Source organism: Pinus tabuliformis, chromosome J, assembly GCF_031772625.1.
Source record: "Pinus tabuliformis cultivar Carrire ecotype Pingquan chromosome J, CPIR1, whole genome shotgun sequence".
In the NCBI taxonomy this organism is placed as follows: Eukaryota; Viridiplantae; Streptophyta; class Pinopsida; order Pinales; family Pinaceae; genus Pinus; species Pinus tabuliformis.
In genome coordinates this window covers 722,174,332-722,198,913 of record NC_142295.1, presented here as the reverse complement: position 1 = coordinate 722,198,913, position 24,582 = coordinate 722,174,332, and the positions used below count along the sequence as shown (strand labels likewise).

Here is a 24,582-nt window from a genome sequence, read left to right as displayed (position 1 = left end):
ACGGATCATGATAGCCTTAAATACTTTTTAGAACAAAGATTATCCTCTGAAGAGCAACAAAAGTGGGTCACAAAGATGTTGGGTTATGACTTTGAAATCATCTACAAAAAAGGGAAGCAAAATGTGGTGGCAGATGCACTCTCAAGAAAGGATGAGGATGTGGAAGCATTGTGGTGCGCTACTTCTATCATCCAACCAGATTGGATAAATGAAGGAAGGGAGGAATGAAGAATGACGAAGAAGTGTGGGGACTTATTCGAAAGCTACAACAAGATTCCAGTACGTCTTAATACATTTAGCTGGCAAAATGATTCGTTATGGTACAAAGATCGCTTATACCTCTGTAAGAATTCCCAGCTAAAACAAAAGATTCTTATGGAATTGCACACTTCTCCCTTAGGAGGGCACTCAGGATTTTTAAAAACTTACCACAGGGTTAAGAAGGAATTTTTTTGGGATGGCCTTAAATCAGATATTCAAAAGTTTGTGGCAGAATGTTGGTTTGCCAACAAAATAAAGTTGAAACAATTAAGACTCCGGGTCTATTACAACCTTTATCCATTCCAAGCCAACATTGGGAGGAGGTATCAATGGATTTTATCACAGGTTTACCCAAGTCTGAGGGAAAGAGTGTCATCATGGTGGTAGTTGACAGACTTACCAAGTATGCACACTTTTGTGCATTATCACATCCATTTAAAGCCAGTACAGTTTCTACTACATTTATGGAAACAATTCAAAAGCTACATGGAAATCCAAAGATTATTGTAAGTGACAGAGATCCCATTTTCACTGGAAATTTTTGGACAGAATTATTTTCTTGTCTTGGTACTCAGTTAGCTCATAGCTCATCTTATCATCCTCAATCTGATGGGCAAACTGAGATAGTAAACAAATGTTTGGAAGGATATCTTCGTTGCTTTGTATCTGATAAACAGACACAATGGGTCAAATGGTTGCCTCTGGCTGAATGGTGGTATAACACTTCCTTTCATACAGCAACAAAAATGACCCCATTTATGGCACTTTATGGGTATCAACCACCATCCATCACATCATATTTAAGAGAAAATTCTAAGGTTCAGGCAGTGGAACATCACATCGAACATCAACAACAAGTCCTCCAACTCTTAAAGGATAACCTCGTGTTGGCACAGAATAGAATGAAACAACAGGCAGATCAACATCGCAGTGAAAGAAGTTTTGATGTAGGTGATTGGGTATTCCTACGGCTACAACCATATAAGCAAATGTCCCTCAAGCAAGCTAAGAAGGATAATAAATTATCACCAAAGTATTATGGTCCATACAAGGTGTTGCAAAAGATTGGTACTATGGCATACAAATTGGAGCTTCCTGCAGCTTCTCGATTGCACCCAGTTTTCCATGTTTCATGTTTAAAGAAGGTTATAGGTGACAAGCTCCCAGTTCAAACAATATTGCCAGAACTTGACGAGGAAGGAAAAATTATATTGGAACCGGAAGCAGTTATAGAAACAAGAACTCGACAGCTACGAAATCGATCAATTTCAGAGTACCTTATCAAGTGGAAGAACTTATCCGCTGAAGATTCCACATGGGAGAATGAGAATTTTATGCAGAAGTATCCAAAACTACTCAAGCGTTGAGGACAACACTTTTTTGAAGGCGAGGGGCATGTTGGGTCCCTATAATACTAGTGATTACCCCATTACTATTGTAGTTATACCCTTATTTATATTGTTGTGCCCCCATTTCCCCCATATTGTTATTAATGTGCCCATAAAATCCCTCTATTGTTATTTTTGTGGCTTTATATTATTATTGTTAGGTCGGGTGGATTATATTGTGACTCCTTAGACTCCTATATATAGAATGGAGGTTTTGTCATTTGAATCATCGAAGAATTGTTCATTTATGTAATGTAAAGGAGGTTGCCCCCTCGAAAACACTGAATTCTAAGGCATTGATCTATCTTTTCTTGAGCTGGTTTCATAACAGAATATGACATATATCTACGAGCTACAACTACGAATGGGAGAACAATCTTCCTCACAAGCCTAGATGATTTGTTACAACATATTCTAAATATGTCTCTTTTAGCTTCTTTTGTTAAAACCACTTCAAGTTGTTACTCTATTTGTTATATTTGTATTTTATTTTGAAACTATAAATCCCCTCCATTTGTAATGAGAAGGGGTTTTGAATTTTTGAAAGAAGGCTTAAGTTTGCACTACAGTAACTTCAGTTTTTCTTAATACATAGTTGAACCATTGCCATTTTTCTCATGAGCAGAGTAACAATTTATCAACTACTATTATCTATTTATTATTTCTTTGTTTAAGAGTTGAATGGAAATTTGGTATTGTTCATTATACATGTGCTGTAACAATTGTACATCATCACTATTGATATGTTAGATTGGACTCATAAAGTGTATGTATGAACAACGAAATATCATATATGTGATAAATTTGTAAACCAATTTAATTAACTATTTAATTAAATTAGTTATCTTTTTCTGTTTAAATTCGTAATTGCAAGATAATCTATATTGTCATGTTAATTAGGAAACCTTTATAATCACATATACAAATAGCTTTCCCGAGATAGATATTAAGTTTAACAAATCTTTATTTTTAGTTTTAACTATATCAGAGATTTATACTTGTACTCAATTCATTTCTTATATTTTTATTTAAATGGAAACTCGTGCCATAAACGCAGTCAGAGCCACCATTCCAAACGAGAAAAAAAACCTGCTCTAAGGTCCTGACTGGGAGGTTTCCCCCCAATGTTGAGGCAGACATTTCAGGCCTTCAACAAGACCATGTGTTGAAATTATCCCAACTTCTTTTGGTTTTCGAAACACTTTAAAAAATATTTTTTATATCCTTACTTTTGTTAGCCAAATTCATGGGGCTATCATTTTGAAATTATCTATAGTTATGAAGAGTTACACATAAGACTGTTATTTCAAATGATTATGTTTTATCATGTATTATTAATTAAATATGGACATGTTGTTGGTCCATGGAAACCCCTATGAATTATGTTATGAATGTGATTTCTATGTATTATGTTTTACATATGAGCATGCCTAGATATGTTAAAAGACCATAGATATTTTTATTATTGATGAGATGGGTATAATAATAGTAATCACAAATGACTATTTAACGTGAAAGTTAATTTGCAGGTATCCCATTAACGTGACAAAGATCCCATTTTCACTGGAAATTTTTGGACAGAATTATTTTTTTGTCTTGGTACTCAGTTAGCTCATAGCTCATCTTATCATCCTCAATCTGATGGGCAAACTGAAATAGTAAACAAATGTTTGGAAGGATATCTTCGTTGCTTTGTATCTGATAAACAGACACAATGGGTCAAATGGTTGCCTCTGGCTGAATGGTGGTATAACACTTCCTTTCATACAGCAACAAAAATGACCCCATTTATGGTACTTTATGGGTATCAACCACCATCCATCACATCATATTTAAGAGAAAATTCTAAGGTTCAAGCAGTGGAACATCACATCGAACATCAACAATAAGTCCTCCAACTCTTAAAGGATAACCTCGTGTTGGCACATAATAGAATGAAACAACAGGTAGATCAACATTGCAGTGAAAGAAGTTTTGATGTAGGTGATTGAGTATTCCTACCGCTACAACCATATAAGCAAATGTTCTTCAAGCAAGCTAAGAAGGATAATAAATTATCACCAAAGTAATATGGTCCGTACAAGGTGTTGCAAAAGATTGGTACTATGGCATACAAATTGGATCTTCCTGCAGCTTCTCGATTGCACCCAGTTTTCCATGTTTCATGCGTAAAGAAGGTTATAGGTGACAAGCTCCCAGTTCAAACAATATTGCCAGAACTTGACGAGGAAGGAAAAATTATATTGGAATCGGAAGCAGTTATAGAAACAAGAACTCGACAGCTACGAAATCGATCAATTTCAAAGTACCTTATCAAGTGGAAGAACTTATCCGCTAAAGATTCCACATGGGAGGATGAGAATTTTATGTCGAAGTATCCAGAACTACTCAAGCGTTGAGGACAACACTTTTTTGAAGGCGAGGGGCATGTTGGGTCCCTATAATACTAGTGATTACCCCATTACTATTGTAGTTATACCCCTTATTTATATTGTTGTGCCCCCATTACCCGCATATTGTTATTAATGTGCCCATAGAATCCCTCTATTGTTATTTTTGTGGCTTTATATTATTATTGTTATGTCGGCTGGATTATATTGTGACTCCTTAGACTCCTATATATAGAATGGAGGTTTTGTCATCTGAATCATCGAAGAATTGTTCATTTATGTAATGTAAAGGAGGTTGCCCCCTCGAAAACGCTGAATTCTAAGGCATTGATCTATCTTTTCTGTCCTTTCTTGAGCTAGTTTCATAACAGAATATGACATATATCTACGAGCTACAACTATGAATGGGAGAACAATCTTCCTCACAAGCCTAGATGATTTGTTACAACAGATTCTAAGTATGTCTCTTTTAGCTTCTTTTGTTAAAACCACTTCAAGTTGTTACTCTATTTGTTATATTTGTATTTTATTTTGAAACTATAAATCCCCTCCATTTGTAATGAGAAGGGGTTTTGAATTTTTGAAAGAAGGCTTAAGTTTGCACTACAGTAACTTCAGTTTTTCTTAATACATAGTTGAACCATTCCCATTTTTCTCATGAGCAGAGTAACAATTTATCAACTACTATTATCTATTTATTATTTCTTTGTTTAAGAGTTGAATGGAAATTTGGTATTGTTCATTATACATGTGCTGTAACAATTGTACATCATCACTATTGATATGTTAGATTGGACTCATAAAGTGTATGTATGAACAATGAAATATCATATATGTGATAAATTTGTAAACCAATTTAATTAACTATTTAATTAAATTAGTTATCTTTTTCTGTTTAAATTCGTAATTGCAAGATAATCTATATTGTCATGTTAATTACGAAACCTTTATAATCACATATACAAATAGCTTTCCCGAGATAGATATTAAGTTTAACAAATCTTTATTTTTAGTTTTAACTATATCAGAGATTTATACTTGTACTCAATTCATTTCTTATATTTTTATTTAAATGGAAACTCGTGCCATAAGCGGAGTCAGAGCCACCATTCCAAACGAAAAAAAAACCTGCTCTAAGGTCCTCACTGGGAGGTTTTCCCCCAATGTTGAGGCAGACATTTCAAGCCTTCAACAAGACCATGTGTCGAAATTATCCCAACTTCTTTTGGTTTTCGAAACACTTTAAAAAATATTTTTTATATCCTTACTTTTGTTAGCCAAATTCATGGGGCTATTTTGAAATTATCTATAGTTACGAAGAGTTACACATAAGACTGTTATTTCAAATGATTATGTTTTATCATGTATTATTAATTAAATATGGACATGTTGTTGGTCCATGGAAACCCCTATGAATTATGTTATGAATGCGATTTCTATGTATTATGTTTTACATATGAGCATGCCTAAATATGTTAAAAGACCATAGATATTTTTATTATTGATGAGATGGGTATAATTATAGTAATCACAAATGACTATTTAACGTGAAAGTTAATTTGCAGGTATATAGGCTAAGTGTAGCCAAATTTTGTTATATGGACTTAAAGATCAATATCATATATGTCAACAAAATATGAATGTTGGGAAACTATTATTTGGATATAAATTGGTTACAAACATATGGGTACATATGCTATGATATGTAGACAAGTATTTATGTTGCAGGTGTTATTGTTATCCAAACTAACTACGTGATGGCAAAACTCCAAGAATAGTTGAGGCTCAAAGAGATTCCATGTTAGGGTGTTAACCTTGATCCTACCAGGAAGAGTGGAGGTGTTTTCCACAGTTTATCTTCTAAAACCTAGAGCCATGGGAAGATTGTGTGAGTCATGCTCATCTAGACATGTGATGATGACTACAAGATGTCTACTAGGAAGTTGGGTCGATGTAGTCGACACTTTCACCCTTGGGGTTTTATGGATACTTAGGTCAGTATAACTAACACTATGACCAAAAGAGATTAGGTTGAATAGGATGATTCTAAGATAGCTTGGGAACTATACTAGCAAAGTATCATTATTAATGTTGCAAAGAATAAATAATCGGAATACAAACTTTAAACTTCATCACATTATAATTAAGAATATAATCAAAGAATGAAATCATTTTCTAATTATATTAGTCGATAAGATAATTACTAATATACTATATAAACCCTAACTTCAATATAAATTTTCCAAAAGAGTGTATCATAATGAGCCATCTTGAGTTACTAATAGAAAATGATTATTAGCATGTTTACTAGGCTTGCCTATGATAGCTACAGACACATCCATTGCACTAATATACATAGCAATTTAATTATATAAAATGCCTACGTATGGAAAATGAATTAATTGTTAAAAGTATTAATTTATACCTTATTTATTAAATAATACAATAAAATATGTTTATTTCATTTCTTTAATAAAAATTTAATTAAATAATAAATAATTATTATTACAATGCGACAAGATTAATTTAACTTCATAATCTTTGGGCCAGTCATGATAAGGTACTTGAAAAGAGCCTCTTCTCGAATTCGGTTTAGGTGATAAAGTTCAAAATCCCATTTAATGTATAATTAATTAAAAGGAATTCAATTGAGATGATAAAGTTAAAATTCACATTTAATGTATAATTAATTAGAAGGAAAGATGACTCTCAAGTAATAATATATTAATGGATAAGATCAAGATTGATTCGAGGAAGGAGAATGGGGTTTCTTTGAAGGGAAGAAGCCTTCTCTATATAAAAATTTAAAATGAGAAGTTGATAGGGGGTTCTTTGAGGTGAAAATTTGGATAGGGAGAGGAAATGGAGAATCTTGAAAGAAACTTTGTGAATTTGGGAATGAGCCTTGGGGCTCAAGCTATAGACCTATGAGATTTGGGTCTTGTTCTTGGAGTTTTGGGCACGAGGCTAGAAGACTTCAACCTTGAAGTCTTCTGGGTCTAGGAGCCAAAGAGGATTGTCCCAAATTGGCTAGGAGGAATTAGTCGGTTTTGAAGCAGAAGATCAAGACTGGATTCAACCATGACTTTGTCAACTCGGAGAAACCAAGTCTATAACGCTAGTTAATTTTGTAGATGTAATAATGATGTTTAATTTTGCAGTAGTAATGAACTTGTTTGTGATTGATATACAATTGATATAGATGAAAACTTAAATTTCAGGTTGTGATTGATATCCAATTGATATAGATGAAAACTTAAATTTTAGGCTTTACACATAAAACTTAAATTTCAGGCTTTACATAACTAGTTCTATTTTCAAATATGAGCTAGGACACAAGACAAAATAATATAATCTTTTTAATCTAGTTTATGCCTAAGATATAGTTTAATTTTTTTTAAAGTACCCTGGATAGGTGCAGGAACGATTAAGTGATCCTCAGAATATATTTAAGATAAATGCCTTCTCCTTTTAAACTTAAGAAAGCAAAGTTTTAATGCTTTCACCACTTTCATTCCATGTATAAACCATGTAACACCATAAAAAAACCCAGAATTGAAAAATATCTATGGACGGATTTGTGAACATGTATACTGCATAAAAGTCGATTCTATTTGTGAACATGTATACTGCATAAAAGTCGATTCTATTTGTGAACATGTATACTGCATAAATGTCGATGACAATATTTCCAGGCTCCAGCCAGTTAAAGTATATTCACCATATTCTGTCCAAGATTTACCCAGTACAATTAAATCAAAGATCGTTATAGTGGGCATGATTTCTAACCCATATAATTGGGCTTTGCATCCATAGCATTGAAGTAAAAATCATGTGGTCCTTTTTAGTTTTCTAAGATTGGAAAAAATTCACCGACTAGTTAAATGGATATGTGAAATGTTTTTTAACTTATTTGTATTTTCTCTGCCGAACACCGAAAAATGCAAACAAGGACAAAGCCTAGACCTCTTTGTAAAAGGAATATAATGGCAAGCGTAGATTCTCATCATTCTATTTCCTTTATATTCACTCATGTCTCATTTATATGACATACTCAATGCCTCCACCAAATTAAAAAGTTACAAGAAAAGGAAAAGAAGATAAAAATCTTGCATGCTACTGAAATAAAAAATAATGTCATAAGATAAAAAAAAATTCTACACAATTTCCACTTCCACTAAGGAATGTAGTTATCGTTTCCTCCCGCCTTGCGTTCCTTTCCTTTTCTTTGCTGCTTCAACCTGCGTCCTCCTGGTCTTTGTTTCTTTCGGCTGTTACTTGTCATAAGATTTCTTCTATTAGTATGTTGAATGAAATGAGAGAAAAACAAATCCATACATAAAAGACAAAAATCCCTTGAAGATAACATTTGTATTTCAGCACAGAATGAAGGGTAACATACCATCTTGCCAAGGAAGTATTCAACATATGCGTTTTCCCGGGACGAAAAGGATAATGGAAGTTAAGGGCAGATTTTATCCTTGGAAACAGTGTAGATGTGCGTGCAGTTACATTTTACCGTTTCATCATTATAAAATTCTTTTATTTATTATGTTTTCCTCTCTACTTAGAAGAGAACAAATTCGGAGTTTCTCTATTAGTTATAGCCCATTAAGGAATGTAATTTGATTAGGGGTTCATCAAGGAACACTATGAAATATCACATTTTACTCCATCTCTTTAGAACAGAAAACATGGGCTTGCTTCAATTCATTTCTACCTTAAATGTAGAAGACGACTATTTTTACCCACTAGGAAATGCATGCATGAAGATAAGACGTGTGCATACACGTTTGCCTGTATGGATAGAAGAGAGAGGACACACAAACACAGAGATGCAAAACACTGACAGCGACACAGAAAGATTGAATCATAGTTTCTAGGTGTAAGGAGCAGGTTCCGAAATGTTATTTTTTGTATGAGAAAAAGGAGATTAACATGCATATTGGCATAAAGAAAGACCAAAGTACCTGTGAACCAACTTTGCTAGACTTAGACACTAGCTGTGCAGGATCAGCACCTTCTTTCACCTTATCAATGTACGGTTGAACCTTCTCTTCTACAAGTTCATCGTACTGTATTGCCAAACATAGAACACATAGAACAATAAAGCTATCAAAGTTTTCATGGATCAAACCAGTAACAGCCAAGTTCAACAATAAACAAGCATGTAACTTCCTACGATTCATGACTGACATAGAAGAATGAATTAGCATACTTTCAGTTTGCGCCATTTCATCTGCCATGCTGTATCTAGAAAGCGTTCCACTAGTTGCTTCTGCCCAAGCAGAAGCGTGTTCCTTTCAAACTGTCTTTTTGGATCCTTCAACTCATCTTCACTCCAATCAGTCTCTTTTAATGGAAGATTTAAATCCTTTAATCACAACAAATCTGTGTCAGAAATGAGGAATATAACAAGAATGGGATCATAAAATTTGTCATAAGAAACTAGTTCATATTTCATGAGGAAAAGATAACCAGAAGACATACTCCCCAATTAGGTGGTCTTGGTGGAACTTCAAGCTTCATAACCTCAGCTTCTATCTTCTTTCTTGCCTTGTAATAGGGTACATTTCTCACAACAACAGGGTCTTCCCTTGCCCTGATAGGATCAATTGCAAATAACAACTGCCAACTAGAACTAGTAAGAAAATTCATTGCAATAACAATATAATAATAATCAATAATAGTATTATAATATTAAGGTCATGGCCAAGCCAGACACCAGAATTGTGTATGAGACCCCCTTGTTTGTGGGACAAGGGACCCACCTCTGCACAGTGATCTGGCTGCTAAAGCCTACTCTGCCCCCTTTGGATTTGAACCTATGACCTTTTGCGAGGAAACACATGTTCTTAACCATTAGGCCCACTCAAGCTTTACCAATATATATAGGTTAAAAATATGGTATACAGTCTCAAAGAAAAAGGTAATCTGAATCATAATTTTAAATTAAACATGTTTCAGTATTATCAACCCTTTCAGATTAAATTTCTTCAGTTTGCATCTTGAAGAGATGAAACTGCAGACATCCTGAAAATATTACTGGAACATGTCATATAGAATTGGTAACTATAGAATTGGTACCCATATAGCAGACACTAAATTAAAGTAGCAGAGACATACAATTTCTTTCGCACTTGATTAAGAAGTAATCAGATAAATAGCGTACAGGGATGTAAATTACTATAATTGAATTGAACACTTCTCAATAAACCTGAAAGAGTTATAAATCATCCTAATCTTGAGGAAGTTGTAAGAACCATTAACCATCCGAGCAAGCCCCTCTGCAGTTAACACTTATACAAGCACCCTATATAAAGGGAATATTCATCGATGGTGTATATTTCAAAACATTGATGATACTAACAACAAAGTGTATGCATCAAGAATTCAAACTCAAAGCTACTGATCTAACAATAAATATAAACGAGGAGTCATTTGTGGCTATGAGATAAGAAGTAGCTCATTCAATCTGCACCTCAAAAGAAGAACATTAACAAGATCAAATATATAAACTATATAAAGTTTGAGAGATCAAACATGAACACCACCTACTCTGACATAAACTATGTGCAACAGTTTATGTCACAAAATGGGCTTCCTGTCATTAACAATCTATACACATATACATACATACATATGATGCATGGAAACGCACCCCCACCTTTGCAGGATGCATACATATATTTTACTATCCTCGGGTCTCACGCAGTCCACAGAGGAGTTCCCATTTGGAAAGGGACATCCCCTAGGACATAGGGGGCTTTCCCCAGATTCTCTAGACATTTTCTCCCAAAAACAGTTAGGCCTGGGACACATCCCTCAATCATTTCAAGGACAACTGGAAAATGAATCCTCTCACTGGTTCAACATTCATACCATGAGAAATATTATATCCAATGCATGCTGAAATGTTGTGTATCTTCGTAATAGGGGATAATCACAACCACAATTTTGATTACCATGTTTGTTAGGTCCTTGTACCTGTTTTCGTTCAAATTGAACACGGAAATGCGACAATGCTCAGGGTAGGGGCTGTCACTTTGATCCTTGCCTTCTCTGTTTAAGTTGTCTCCTAGTTGCAGACTAAGGGGGGTAGTTGTGAAAATTCATAATCCAAGGAACCCCTACTGCAGCGAATCTGAATCTACTTCACCTACTTGATTTTAATAATTATCAAATTATTCTCTTAATCAGGGTTGTGGGGGAGCGCCCACCCCCCGCCCCCCGCGCCCTTTCGCTCCCGCTCCCAATCCGCACTCCGAGATGGAGCGGCTCCAGAATGTCTCGGGAGCGCGCTGCCTAAAAAAAAATGCTCCTTGCCTTTTGGGGAGCGTTTAGTCTTTTTTGCAAAAAAAAAATTGCAGTAATATTCCAAATGCAATATTTTTTCTAAGAAACAAATAAGTTTTGAGTGGGGCAACCTAATGATCAAGCCTATGGCCCTAGTATTGATATGCGATTCATGGTAATGCTAAAGTGACATTCTCCTTAATCTTCATTTTCATCTTTTTACTTAAATTTTTAACATTACCATGAAATGACTCAGGATGTTTGAGAATGGTTCCGACCTCACTGAATTTCATATGGAGAAAGTAGAATTTTAGATTTCATTCAAAATCCAGCAGACTTATCAATTTTTCAGGGTTTCAAGATGGGGGAGATCGCAATGTTTCCATTGGATTTTGTCATGTATTAAGGTATAGAACTCGTATTTAATCAAGAGCACCAATCCTTTTATGTACCTTGATGTTAGTGACATTGGTTGTCGAACTCCTCTATCATGACCCTCGTAAAAATGTACGCATCACTCAAGCAAAATCTTGACTTGACATGCTATGCTTTTTCTATCTTATGTTAATGCCTAGAGGGTGATATTAATGACAAAGAACCTTATACAGATCCAAAGGTAATGACAAAGATACCTCTGGATATTAATGCTTAGAGGGTGATATTAATGACAAACATTGATTTTCCAACAAGACTAAAAAATTAGACATTGCTCGTGGTGGCAAGACTCGAGAGGCCCAAGCATTAGCAATCGATGATAGATTTACTAGTCTTCTCTAGTTTCTAGTAGTTTTAATAACTATTGACTCTTTCATATTTATTATGATATTTTTTGTAAACAATATATGACAATATAAGTTTGAAGTTTGAAGTTGGCAATTATAACTCATTGGTAATGAATTATGAATATGATGCTTCGTGAAAGTTGAAAGTTGTTTCATTTTATAACATTTCATTTCATGTTAGATATTATTTGTTGTTAACCGTTACACTTAGCTTACAAGTACAACTTTGGTGATCAATGATGATAAATGTTATATATTGGATCATGATTCATGAGACTCAATATGTTGTATGTTACTAACTTGTGGACATGGTTGATGAAGATTATAACTTCTAGATGATTGTTGTTATATGGTTCAATCTATGTTTTTTATATCTAATTCATCATTCTACATGTTTTTGTTGACATATATGCATCAAAATATACAAAATATATATAAAAAAAAAATAAATATATATATATATATAACGCTTTGGGATTCGCTCCCAAACCAAAGAGCTTCTGAAAATGTCGCTCCCGCTCCACATTTTTGCTCCCGCTCCCAAGTAACCTTGCTCTGAATACTGAAGCAAATTACTTCTGCAACCTACACTACTTTAAATTTGATTACATGAAACAAAAAATTGAGCAAAGAACAAGATACATAGGACACAATGATTTTTGGACAAAATAGTTCCCGTAAAAACCCAATGTGGGAAAACTGGTGCAGTAGCTCTGAGGGTTTATTATTATGCAAGAGAAAATTCTGAGTGCAAATCTAGGATGCTCAACTAGCAATCCTTTACAGAGAAGATACTGGACAAAAAGACTAGTGAAATGACCTTACCCTATCACTGGAGAATCAGTGATTGATCCTTCAGCTCTGAAGGAGGCTTTGCGCCACCCTCTGATGGCCTTTGCATAGAACTACGTCACCCTGGGCAGCTTCTGCGTCACCCCTCTTGGGTATTACACTACCTCTCTACTCTGGATCCTCTACTGGCTGAGAAATAGACTTTCCTGCCTCCCAGATTATGCAAGAGAAAATTCTGAGTGCAAATCTAGGATGCTCAACTAGCAATCCTTTACAGAGAAAATACTGGACAAAAAGACTGGTGAAATGACCTTACCCTATCACTGGAGAATCAGTGATTGATCCTTCAGCTCTGAAGGAGGCTCTGCGTCACCCTCTGATGGCCTTTGCACAAAACTACGTCACCCTGGGCAGCTTCTGCGTCACCCCTCTTGGGTATTACAGTACCTCTCTACTCTGGATCCTCTAACGCTTTGGGATTCGCTCCCAAACCAAAGAGCTTCTGAAAATGTCGCTCCCGCTCCACATTTTTGCTCCCGCTCCCAAGTAACCTTGCTCTGAATACTGAAGCAAATTACTTCTGCAACCTACACTACTTTAAATTTGATTACATGAAACAAAAAATTGAGCAAAGAACAAGATACATAGGACACAATGATTTTTGGACAAAATAGTTCCCGTAAAAACCCAATGTGGGAAAACTGGTGCAGTAGCTCTGAGGGTTTATTATTATGCAAGAGAAAATTCTGAGTGCAAATCTAGGATGCTCAACTAGCAATCCTTTACAGAGAATATACTGGACAAAAAGACTGGTGAAATGACCTTACCCTATCACTGGAGAATCAGTGATTGATCCTTCAGCTCTGAAGGAGGCTTTGCGCCACCCTCTGATGGCCTTTGCATAGAACTACGTCACCCTGGGCAGCTTCTGCGTCACCCCTCTTGGGTATTACACTACCTCTCTACTCTGGATCCTCTACTGGCTGAGAAATCGACTTTCCTGCCTCCTAGATTATGCAAGAGAAAATTCTGAGTGCAAATCTAGGATGCTCAACTAGCAATCCTTTACAGAGAAAATACTGGACAAAAAGACTGGTGAAATGACCTTACCCTATCACTGGAGAATCAGTGATTGATCCTTCAGCTCTGAAGGAGGCTCTGCGTCACCCTCTGATTTCCTTTGCACAGAACTACGTCACCCTGGGCAGCTTCTGCGTCACCCCTCTTGGGTATTACAGTACCTCTCTACTCTGGATCCTCTGCTGGCTGAGAAATCGACTTTCCTGCCTGCCAGACTCACACCCTGGCTTCCAGCAACTGAATTTCGAATTCCCTCAGCAGAAACTCGACTTCCCCTGACTGACTGAACTGCCTCTATGTCAGCACTACATAGGCCAACATCATCCCTACTTTAGACATCTTTCTGTCCTCTCTTTGCCTTGTACTCTTCGGAAATTCCTTCTCCCGGATTCTCACTGCCCCTTTGCTACAAGATCTCCCCAAACAATTTTCCTCTTGTGAACTCCTCACCTCAGAAAATCGATTTCCTCAATCTCTTTGTGTATTTCTAAATGAACCTCGAGCCTCCTTATACTTTTCTTGTTGAGACTTCAACGGTCGATATTAAGTTTCTAATCAATAGCTAAGATTAAAACTTGACTTGGTCCGCCTTCTAGATCATTCTCACACATATTTTGATTAATACCCATTAATACTTTAATTTTCCTAAGTTTAGACTTAGGAACCCCATTAAAAATATTAATTATTTTAATAAAATACAATCCGAGTGGAATTTCACCAAACAGATTTAGCCTTTCCACTAATTTTCATGGCTAGAGCACATCCGATGCTACCAAAAACTAACACTCCCTCTTAGCAAGGAAAGTGCTCTAGCAACAATGTCCAGTTGCATGCTGCTCTGTCTCTGAAGCGCCTCATCTCCGCATTGTTGTTGTTGCAACTATACTGCTACTCATGACACTGCCACTACTGCATCTGCACTACAACTCCTTCTCAAACGCTGCATCTGCTATGCTACTAGCAATGCCATTGCTAACACTGCATTCGTACTACAACTCAGTTGCTAAGAGAAGCAACTAAAAAACATCCAAAATTAACTGAACTTAACTGTGTTCAACATAATACCATTAATGTTGTAATTTGACTGCTCTAGTCTCTGACCCTCTGAATCTTCTGCGTTGTTGCTGCCAACCTTGCTCTGTGTTGATCAGTGTCTTATCTCAGGCTACTGCATTTGTCTCTCCAAACAATCCACTGCATTATCTGACATTAAGTCCATCTTGCTACTGCTGAAACTTGAGTTCCCGTAGCAAGGAATTGATCCAAGAGGTGGACTCCTCAAAGATCCTGCCCACATGTAGTCCTCCCAACTACAACTCAATATCGCCCCATTTCCCTCCTGGAGATGCTTGGACACTCATGGCAAACTCCTCTTCGTCAATCTTTGCTAGAACAACCTTAGGATCATGTTTCTCAACCTTATCATTTTGCTTCAAAGGACATTGGGATGAAAAGTTGTTAAAATTTGGGCACCAAAGAACAAGTGGTTCCCTAAGGCTTTGATCTTTGGCCTAGGGAAAAGTGTCCAAATTTATTTTTTACTTTTCTCCTAAAGTGACTTTATAAGTGGTAAAGTTACATTCTAATTTAAAGGTAACTTTATTAAAGTGAATGAAGAATTAGAAAGTGAAAAAGTGACTATGGAAATAAAAAGATAAGTGGGTCTTTATTTAAGTGGGTGAGTTAAAAAATAGAAAGTGAGAATTAAACGCACATTTATTCTCATCCATAGATCTAAAAAAATCTCAACCATTAGATCTTAGGGTAACCCAAAATGTCATTTAGAGAATAAAAGGAGAAGAGAAGAGGAAGATCAATTCATTCTTTCATGAACATTTGAGAGAGAAAAGAGAGAGCAAGGAGAGAATTTCTAAGCAGTGAAGAAGTGAAGGAGAACAACAAGAAGACATTTCAGCAAATCTGGGCAGCAGCATTTATTGCCATGCATCCCAAGGAAAAACCGTACATTAGGAGAAAGGCACAGAAATCGAGGAAGAGGGACAGCAAGTTCTAGGCACATTTTTCGAGGCTAGCCGTAAAACATTTAATGTTTTTTTATTGCTGTAAAAATTTCTATTTTGGCTGTTTGCTGATTGAAACGGAAATCGAGATAAATTGTAATTTGTTGTAGCTGGAATTTTTACTGTGTATTTTAGTTTCTCTATGAAAGCACTTTTAGAAATAAAGAAGAGCTCTCAAACTGGCTTTCCTCAAGAGTTGTAGGGGGGTTTTTCCAGGGTCACATTGACCAAAAATCACTGTTATTTTCTGTGTGTCGCTGTCATAATTTTGCAGTGTTTTATTTCTGCAATTTCAGCAGTTGTGAAATCTCTAAATTTGTGTTTTCAAAAAATTATTGTCATTTCCAGATTTTAGAATTTTTATCATGCTTGGATTTAAAACTAAATGCATGGAGTGATAAGGAAAACTAAAAACTGGAGTGGGGATTGAAATTTCCTCATGGTATTAGAGCTTGGTTGGCTGAAAAGTGAAATTTCTTCATGGTATCAGAGTTTGGTGGGGGATGCTCTGTAGTTGTTTTGCCCATCCAACTTGTCTTCAACTCTCAAACCCAAAGACATGTTTCACTGTCCTACCAAATTGAAATTTTCAAATCTATGATTCAAAGGGAGTGCATTCCCCGCTACTAGCAGAGCATCTTCTAGCATTTGGTATGTTGACAGTGGCGCTTACCGCCACATGACAGGAGTCAAAGAGCACTTCTCAAAGCTTTCAGAGGGTGATATTGATATGGAGGTAGTACTTGGTGATGACAACATTGTTAGAGCAATTGGTGTGGGGACATTGACATTTGATAGGGGACCCAAAGCTCCCTTGAAAGTGTCAGATGTTCTATATTTGCTTGGAATGAAGAAGAACCTGATATCCGTCTCAGCACTTGAGGATACAGGGTATGATGTGTTGTTCAGGAGAGGGTAGGTGCTTATATATCCTAGGGGAACTCCAGCTCTTCAGCTAGAGAGATTGGTGTGCTATTAGAATATATCTCTATATCTCTATTTAGTAATGCTCAGTCTTTTAGATGTTTCTATTCTTATTCTTTTAGCAGTTTCTTAGATGAAACTGTTTGTTCGATATTCTACATAGAAACCTGATGTTTCTATTCTTGTAAATATCTTTGTATTATCATTGAGCTGTTTGCTCCATGTGAATTAATTCATTGAACATTCTTTTATGGTATCAGAGCAAGGTTAAGAGATTCTTCTTGAAACAGTAATTCTATCTGCATCGTAATCTCTTGAGTCCTTTCTAAGGTCGAGCCCTCTGTAAGCCAGGCAGCCTTCACTGAGTCTTAGCCTCGGCTTTGCTCGCTGTGATAAAAGCTTACAGTCGTCCATCTCGATACAGAAATGGATTCTTCCCTTGCATGATTTTTTTAAGAAAATAACTTTGGGGCGGTGACTGTTTTCATGGGAGCGGAATCCGGCTATCTTCGTCTTCGCCTGGCGGCTACTCGACCACAACGTGGAATTCCTCAGCAATCGTGATCCAGGTGTTTTCCCTCAAAACTCATTCTTGAAAGTCAGAGTCGTGGTTTGAAAATTCGATCTGCAGGCAAAATCGTGGTTTCAAAATCGTGGTTTTTATTTCAACTCTGTCAAAATCCCGTGGTTTTTATTTCAACTCTTTTTTGATATCCGCTATGCTATGAGATAAGAGGAGGATATCACTACAGGCGTCTTGATATTTCAAGTGGTATTTGAAACCCGTGGTTAATATATATTTTTCTTGAAACCCGTGGATATATTCTGCCGACCCGTGAATATATATTTGCAAACTGTGGTTCATTCCGTGGATAAATTTGAAACCCGTGGTCATGATATTTCAATCCCGTGGATAGATATTTGAAACCCGTGGTTAATATATATTTCTTTTGAAACCCGTGGATATATTCTGCCGACCCGTGAATATATATTTGCAAACTGTGGTTCATTCCGTGGATACATTTGAAACCTGTTATATATATATTTCAAAAATCCGTGGATACAAATCTCGCAGGTGGTTAATATATACTGCAGACCCGTGGATACTTGAAAACCGTGGTCCATTCCTGAGACGTATATACCTGAGACGTGAGACGTATATACCTGAGACGTGACGTGAAGCTCACGTGGGCCAATACATCCGTGGTGTTTGCCGGAAGCATAGATCGTATTTGTTTCAGATCTGCGTATTTGTTTTGTGGGCCAATATATCCGTGGTATTTACCAGCAGTGTAAACGTGAAACTGAGACAGCATATGTGGGTCCGTATTTCAAATTTTGTATTTGCTGTATGTATGGTTCTGATTGCCGGCAGTGGGTTACCAATCAGCGGAATTTTTTTTTTCTTGTGATCCTGACAGTCTTCATTACAAACTCAGACCTGTGACATCTGTTTATTGCATCAGTATACTCTTATGGTAGACCGGCATTTTCTTGTGGCAAACTGTATTCTCAGAACTGTATTAGCAGTACTACTATTGTTTTAGACAGCTGAAAGTCCGTTTTTTAAATTTTCACCAGCATAAGCAGTCAGCTACATTGTTCTTGTGTGTCATACTTTTGTATTCTCTTTGTGAAAATGGCCACACTTACCAATCTGATGTTAGAAGGAAATCAACGGTTTAATGGCAGCAACTATAACATTTGGAAACAAAGACTGCTGACCATTTTTGAGTACAGGCGTCTTGATCAACTCATTTTGGGCAAAGAGCTTCGTCCAGGTACAGCCGGGACCGATCAAGATAAATTTGATGATCGAAATCGAGAGGCTGTTATGCTTCTCAAGCTCTCTGTAGCTGATGATCAGTTACCACAGATCCCTTCTGGCAAGACAGCTGCTGAAATCTGGGAACAGTTGAAAGAATTGCATGAGACATCTGATAAAAGCAGAGCTTTTTTTCTCAAAAATCAGTTGTTCTCCATCATGATGGATGAACATATGTCTTTACAGGAACATCTCAACAAAATTAAAGACATTCGAGATCAGCTCGACGCCATTGGTCGGACCATGGAGGAAGAAGATATGGTAGTCATTACCCTGAAGAGTCTACCAAAATCTTATGAACACTTCATTGAAACACTCAACATTACAACCACAAATGTTGATCTGAAGTTTTCAGATTTATGTACCAAACTTCTGCAGCAAGATAGGTGGAAACAGCAGTTTGGTAGTGGTACTTCATCAGTGCCCTTGGAAAATGCATTTGCTGCAAAATATCAGTCCTCTCAGTCTTTTCAGCAGAGAGGATCATATCAGTCTTTTGATCCTAACAGGAAGAAAAGTGTACAGTGTAATTACTGTCACAAGTTCGGTCACATGAAGAAAGACTGCAGGCAGAGGATTGCTGCTGAACAAAAGAAACAGGGAGGGTCACATCAGACAGCGAATGTTGCAGAACATTCCGAGCAGACAGATTCTGCCTTTTACGCCTTTATGGCTAAAAGGTCTTCAGAACATGTACCTTCCTCTGCATGGTACATTGATTCTGGTGCATCACGCCACTTCTCTCACAGGCGTGACTGGTTTATTGACTTTTCACCTTTCAGTGATTCAGTTGTATTTGGTGGAGGTGAAAAGTACACTGTTGCTGGCAGGGGTACAGTTCAAATTCAGTCTGGTGGACGCACGCTCATATTTCTAAATGTATACTATGTTCCTGGTATGGAGATTAATCTGCTCTCTGTCAGTCAGATTATGAGGAATTCTCCTCAGCTTGATGTTATGTTCAGTGCACACAAGTGCTCCATCATTGACAGGGAGACCAGTCTGACAGTTGCTACTGGCCTCGAGGACCATGGTCTATACAGGCTACTTGACACCGGTGACTTTCCAGAAGTGGCACTAGCAGCTCATGTCTCTCCCATCAGTACTCTATGGCATCAACGATATGGGCATCTCAATATGCAGTATCTCTCTCAGCTCTCTCGGGAGGGACTTGTGTCAGGATTACCTGATATTCAGACTCAGCAGTTGGGGGTATGCAGCGCCTGTCAAGCGGGAAAGCAACATCGGTCATCATTCAAAAATGGAGAATCTTGGCGCGCATCCCAGGTACTTCAGTTACTTCATGCTGATATTTGTGGTCCTATGAATACAGCTTCTATAACTGCTTGCAAATACTTTTTACTTATTGTAGATGACTTCAGTCGAAAGATGTGGGTGTATTTTTTAAAAAATAAATCTGATGCTCTTAGTACCTTTCAGAAGTTTAAAACTTTAGTTGAAAACGAATCTGGTTGTAATATCATGACCCTTAGGACCGACAATGGGGGGGAATTTTGTTCCTCAGCTTTTGCCAACTTCTGTGATATTCATGGCATCAAACGTCAATTCACCACACCTTACACTCCCCAGCAGAACAGTGTTGTCGAGCGTCGCAATCGCACGGTTGTTGAAATGGCTCGTTCCATGTTACAACACCGGAGTGTTCCAAACAAATTCTGGGCTGAAGCCGTATTTACTGCTGTTTACCTTCTTAACCGATCCCCTACTCAGGCTGTTAAAGGGAAGACTCCTGAAGAAGTGTGGTCTGGTCGTAAGCCTAAGATCAGTCATCTCAAAGTTTTTGGCTCAGTTGCATATGTTTGGATTCCATCTGCTAAGCGATCTAAGTTGGATTCCAAAAGTCAGAAACTCATGATGACAGGATACAGTGATCATCACAAGGCTTATAGGCTGATAGATATAGCCACTGGTCGACTTAGCTTCAGTCGAGATGTAGTATTTGATGAAGACAGAGGATTCTTTCAGTCTTCTTCTTCTGAGCAGCGTTCTGAGGATCCGCCTCACAGTGTTCTTCTTCCAGTCAGTCCATCTGATGGGAGGGATGATGTAGCATCAAGATTTGATACTACTCTATCTGAGCTTCCTCCAGAAGCTAATCCCCCTCTTGCTATCCCTATTGCTCTTGAGCCTGCTTCTCTTCCCCCTGATATTGGTCCCTCTAATCCTGATATTGGTTCTTCTTCTCTTCGGCCAAAATGGTGGGCTAAAACCATAGGTGATCTCCGGGATGATGAGCTCCTTGAAGGTAGAACTTCTAGGCATAAGAACAGACAACAGTCTACAGTCAATTTTGCTCTTATGGCTAACCTTCACAGTACTTTTGAGCCTCAAACATATTCAGAAGCTAAGGGTATATCTGAGTGGGAACAGGCTATGGAAGCAGAATTTCAGAGTCTTCAGAAGAATCACACATGGGCTCTTTCTGATCTTCCCGCAGACAAAAAACCCATAGGCTGCAAATGGGTGTATAAAGTCAAATACAAAGCTGATGGAACCTTAGACAAGTATAAAGCTCGGCTTGTGGCTCGAGGATTTTCACAGCAGGAAGGCATCGACTATGAGGAGACTTTTGCTCCTACAGCCAAGATGAGTACTATCAGGCTTGTGCTTGCCCTAGCAGCTCAGTTCAATTGGAAAGTTCATCAGATGGATGTAAAAAGTGCTTTCCTAAATGGTGATCTCCAAGAAGAAGTCTACATGACGCAGCCTCCAGGATTCAAGGTTGCTGGTCAAGAACAGAAAGTGTGTCGGTTAGTTAAAGCCATCTATGGATTGAAACAAGCTCCTCGGGCTTGGTACATAAAAATTGATCAGTATCTGACAAATCAAGGTTTTCAGAGGAGTCCATCTGATGCAAACCTGTATATCAAGCATACTGATGATGATATCTTGTTTGTAGTTGTCTATGTGGATGATCTTATCATTACTGGCAGCTCTGCACATTTGATCCATGGGATCAAACAAGATCTATGCAGAACTTTTGAGATGACAGACTTGGGACTTCTTCATTACTGTCTGGGGGTTGAAGTATGGCAGACTGAAAATCAGATCTTTCTTTCTCAGTCCAAGTATGCCAAAAATCTTGTGGAAAGGTTCAGAATGCAGGATTGCAAACCGGCCACGACTCCTATGGAACCAGGGCTCAAACTTTCAGCACAGTCATCCTCTCCTCTTGTGGATGAAACTTTATTCAGGCAATTAGTGGGCAGTCTCATCTATCTTACTGCTACCAGACCTGACATCAGTTTTGCAGTAAGCTACATTTCTCGCTTTATGTCAGCTCCTAAAGCTGATCATTGGATAGCAGCAAAGCGGGTGCTACGATATGTGCGTGGTACTTCTGATTATGGCCTCTTATATACTCACAGCTCCACTTCTACTCTCAGTGGCTACACTGACTCTGACTGGGCCGGTTCGGTTGATGACCGTAAATCTACAGCTGGGTATGTGTTTAGTCTAGGATCTGGAGCTGTTACTTGGACTAGTAAGAAGCAACAGGTTGTGGCTCTCTCCTCAACAGAAGCAGAGTATCGGGGAGCAGTTAAGGCAGCCTGTGAGGCAGTTTGGCTTCGTCGTATGCTTGCAGATATGCATGTTTTTCAGACAGGGCCTACTTCTTTGTTTTGTGATAATCAGGGAGTGCTCAAACTTGCCAAGAATCCTGTCTTTCATGAACGAACAAAGCATGTGGAAACTCACTGCCACTACATTCGACAGTTGGTTGAAGACGGCTCAGTTCAGTTGCACTATGTTCCCACCACAGAGCAGCCCGCCGATATCTTTACCAAGCCTCTTGGTCCTGATAAATTTGTAAAATTTCGCGGGTCTATTGGTGTTGTAAATAGATTGAGCATTAAGGGAGGGTATTAGAATATATCTCTATATCTCTATTTAGTAATGCTCAGTCTTTTAGATGTTTCTATTCTTATTCTTTTAGCAGTTTCTTAGATGAAACTGTTTGTTCGATATTCTACATAGAAACCTGATGTTTCTATTCTTGTAAATATCTTTGTATTATCATTGAGCTGTTTGCTCCATGTGAATTAATTCATTGAACATTCTTTTATGTGCGCCATGCCAAGATGTACAAGTTCTCATTCCAACCCCTGATGGCATTGAATAGCAGCACCTGAGACAAGACCGACAGCAGATCTAGCAGTTAAGAGTTGTGTGAGATTTGGCATCACAGGATGGGGCACATGTATCATGGGGCCTTCAGTACATTGTGAGAGATCACCACTGGTGTGCCAGATTTCAGTTCTAATCACCTTGATGTATGTAGAGGATGTGCTATGGGGAAGTTTGTCAGATCCCCTTTTCCTAGCAGTGACAACAGAGCGACCGAGATCCTTGACTTGACACATACTGATGTGAGTGGTCAGATGTCTCATGTATCATTGAGTGGCTATGAGTACTATGTTTTATTCATTGATGACCACTCAAGGAAGACCTGGATTTATTTCTTGAAGACCAAGAGTGAGGTCTTCAAGCGGTTTCAAGAGTTCAAAACTCCCGTGGAGACCCAGACAGGTAGGAAGATCAAGGTCCTTAGGTCGGACAATAAAGGGGAATATACCTTTGGTGAGTTCGTTGATTTTTGTGCTGAGGAAGGCATTAGGAGGGAGTTCACAGTTCCTTACTACCCCCAACAGAATGGGGTTGCAGAGAAGAAGAACAGATCCATTGTAGGGGCTGCCAAAGCCATGCTTCATGATCAGGGGTTACCTTTATTTTTGTGGGCAGAGGCCTGCAACACTACTGAGTATTTGCAAAACAGGAGTCCACATCGTGCCTTGGGGAATGTGACTCCGGAGGAGGCTTTTTCTGGGAAGAAGCCTAATGTTGGGCACTTTCGTATCTTTGGGTGCCTTACATATTCCTATGTCCCCAAGGAGAACAGGACCAAGCTAGAGCCCACTGCAAACAAGGGCATCTTTGTGGGTTATAGTGAGACCTCGAAAGCTTATCGGATTTATATTCCTTTACAAATGAAAGTGGTTGTCAGGTGGGATGTGAATTTCGAGGAGGAGAGAGCTTTCAAGAGGTCATGGGATTTAGAGTATCCAGAGTCACCAGACCCTCAAGAGCAGCTGAATCAATCACAGGGATCCAGTGGTTAGGGATCAGGGGGTACATCGATTACAGTGTTAGGTCAATCAGTGAGCAGTGGCTCTCAGAGTCAGGTGGGTGGTTCTTCGGGCAGCATGCAGGGCAGTCCCCAGAGCAGTTCACAGGGTAGTCCATTAATGGACAGTTTGCACGGTACTTCAGCATCTACAGGCACAGGTTTAGGCATGAGGTCGTTGACAAGCCTTCAGGAGTTCAGGCTTCTGATGATGATGAGGATTCTTTCACTCCGCTGGGAGAAGTATGCTCAGGAAAGAGGAAGCCCAAGTGGCTTCAAGATACCTTGCGCGAGGCCACATTAGTTGTTGGGCCAAAGAGACAGGTTCGAGAGTAAACCACCTAAGCGGTTCTGTAGTTACATGGCATTAGTAACAAGCATTGTTGACTCTGAGCCTTCTAGTTATGAGGAGGCAGCGAGCTAGCAGGTCTAGAGAGAGGCCATGATGGAGGAGTATTCTTCTATTATGAAGAAAGATGTTTGGGAGGTAGTGCCGGCCTGAAAGTAAATCAGTTGTTACTTCCAGATGGCTCTACAAGATAAATCATGTTGCATATGGCAGCATCGAGAAGTTCAAGGCTCAATTTGTGGCGAGAGGGTTCTCACATGTAGAGGGAGTTGACTATGAGGAGACCTTCGCTCCCGTAGCTCGGTATACGTCTATTCGCTCCATTATA

The 24,582-nt window shown here is 38.1% G+C and overlaps 1 protein-coding gene across 1 annotated transcript in view; it reads right to left on the bottom strand.

Annotated features, from left to right (window-relative positions):
* Positions 1–7,857: 7,857 nt before the first annotated feature.
* Positions 7,858–24,582, bottom strand: part of EMB2737 (embryo defective 2737) — a 390,042-nt gene continuing 373,317 nt past the window's right edge. The window contains exons 9-12 of the mRNA XM_089378363.1: positions 9,530–9,667; positions 9,258–9,413; positions 9,010–9,114; positions 7,858–8,310 (exon numbers count right to left, since the gene is read on the bottom strand). Of these exons, the coding sequence (XP_089234489.1) occupies positions 8,230–8,310; positions 9,010–9,114; positions 9,258–9,413; positions 9,530–9,667 (480 nt within the window). The 3' untranslated portion in view covers positions 7,858–8,229. The remainder of the gene's footprint in view (positions 8,311–9,009; positions 9,115–9,257; positions 9,414–9,529; positions 9,668–24,582) is intronic.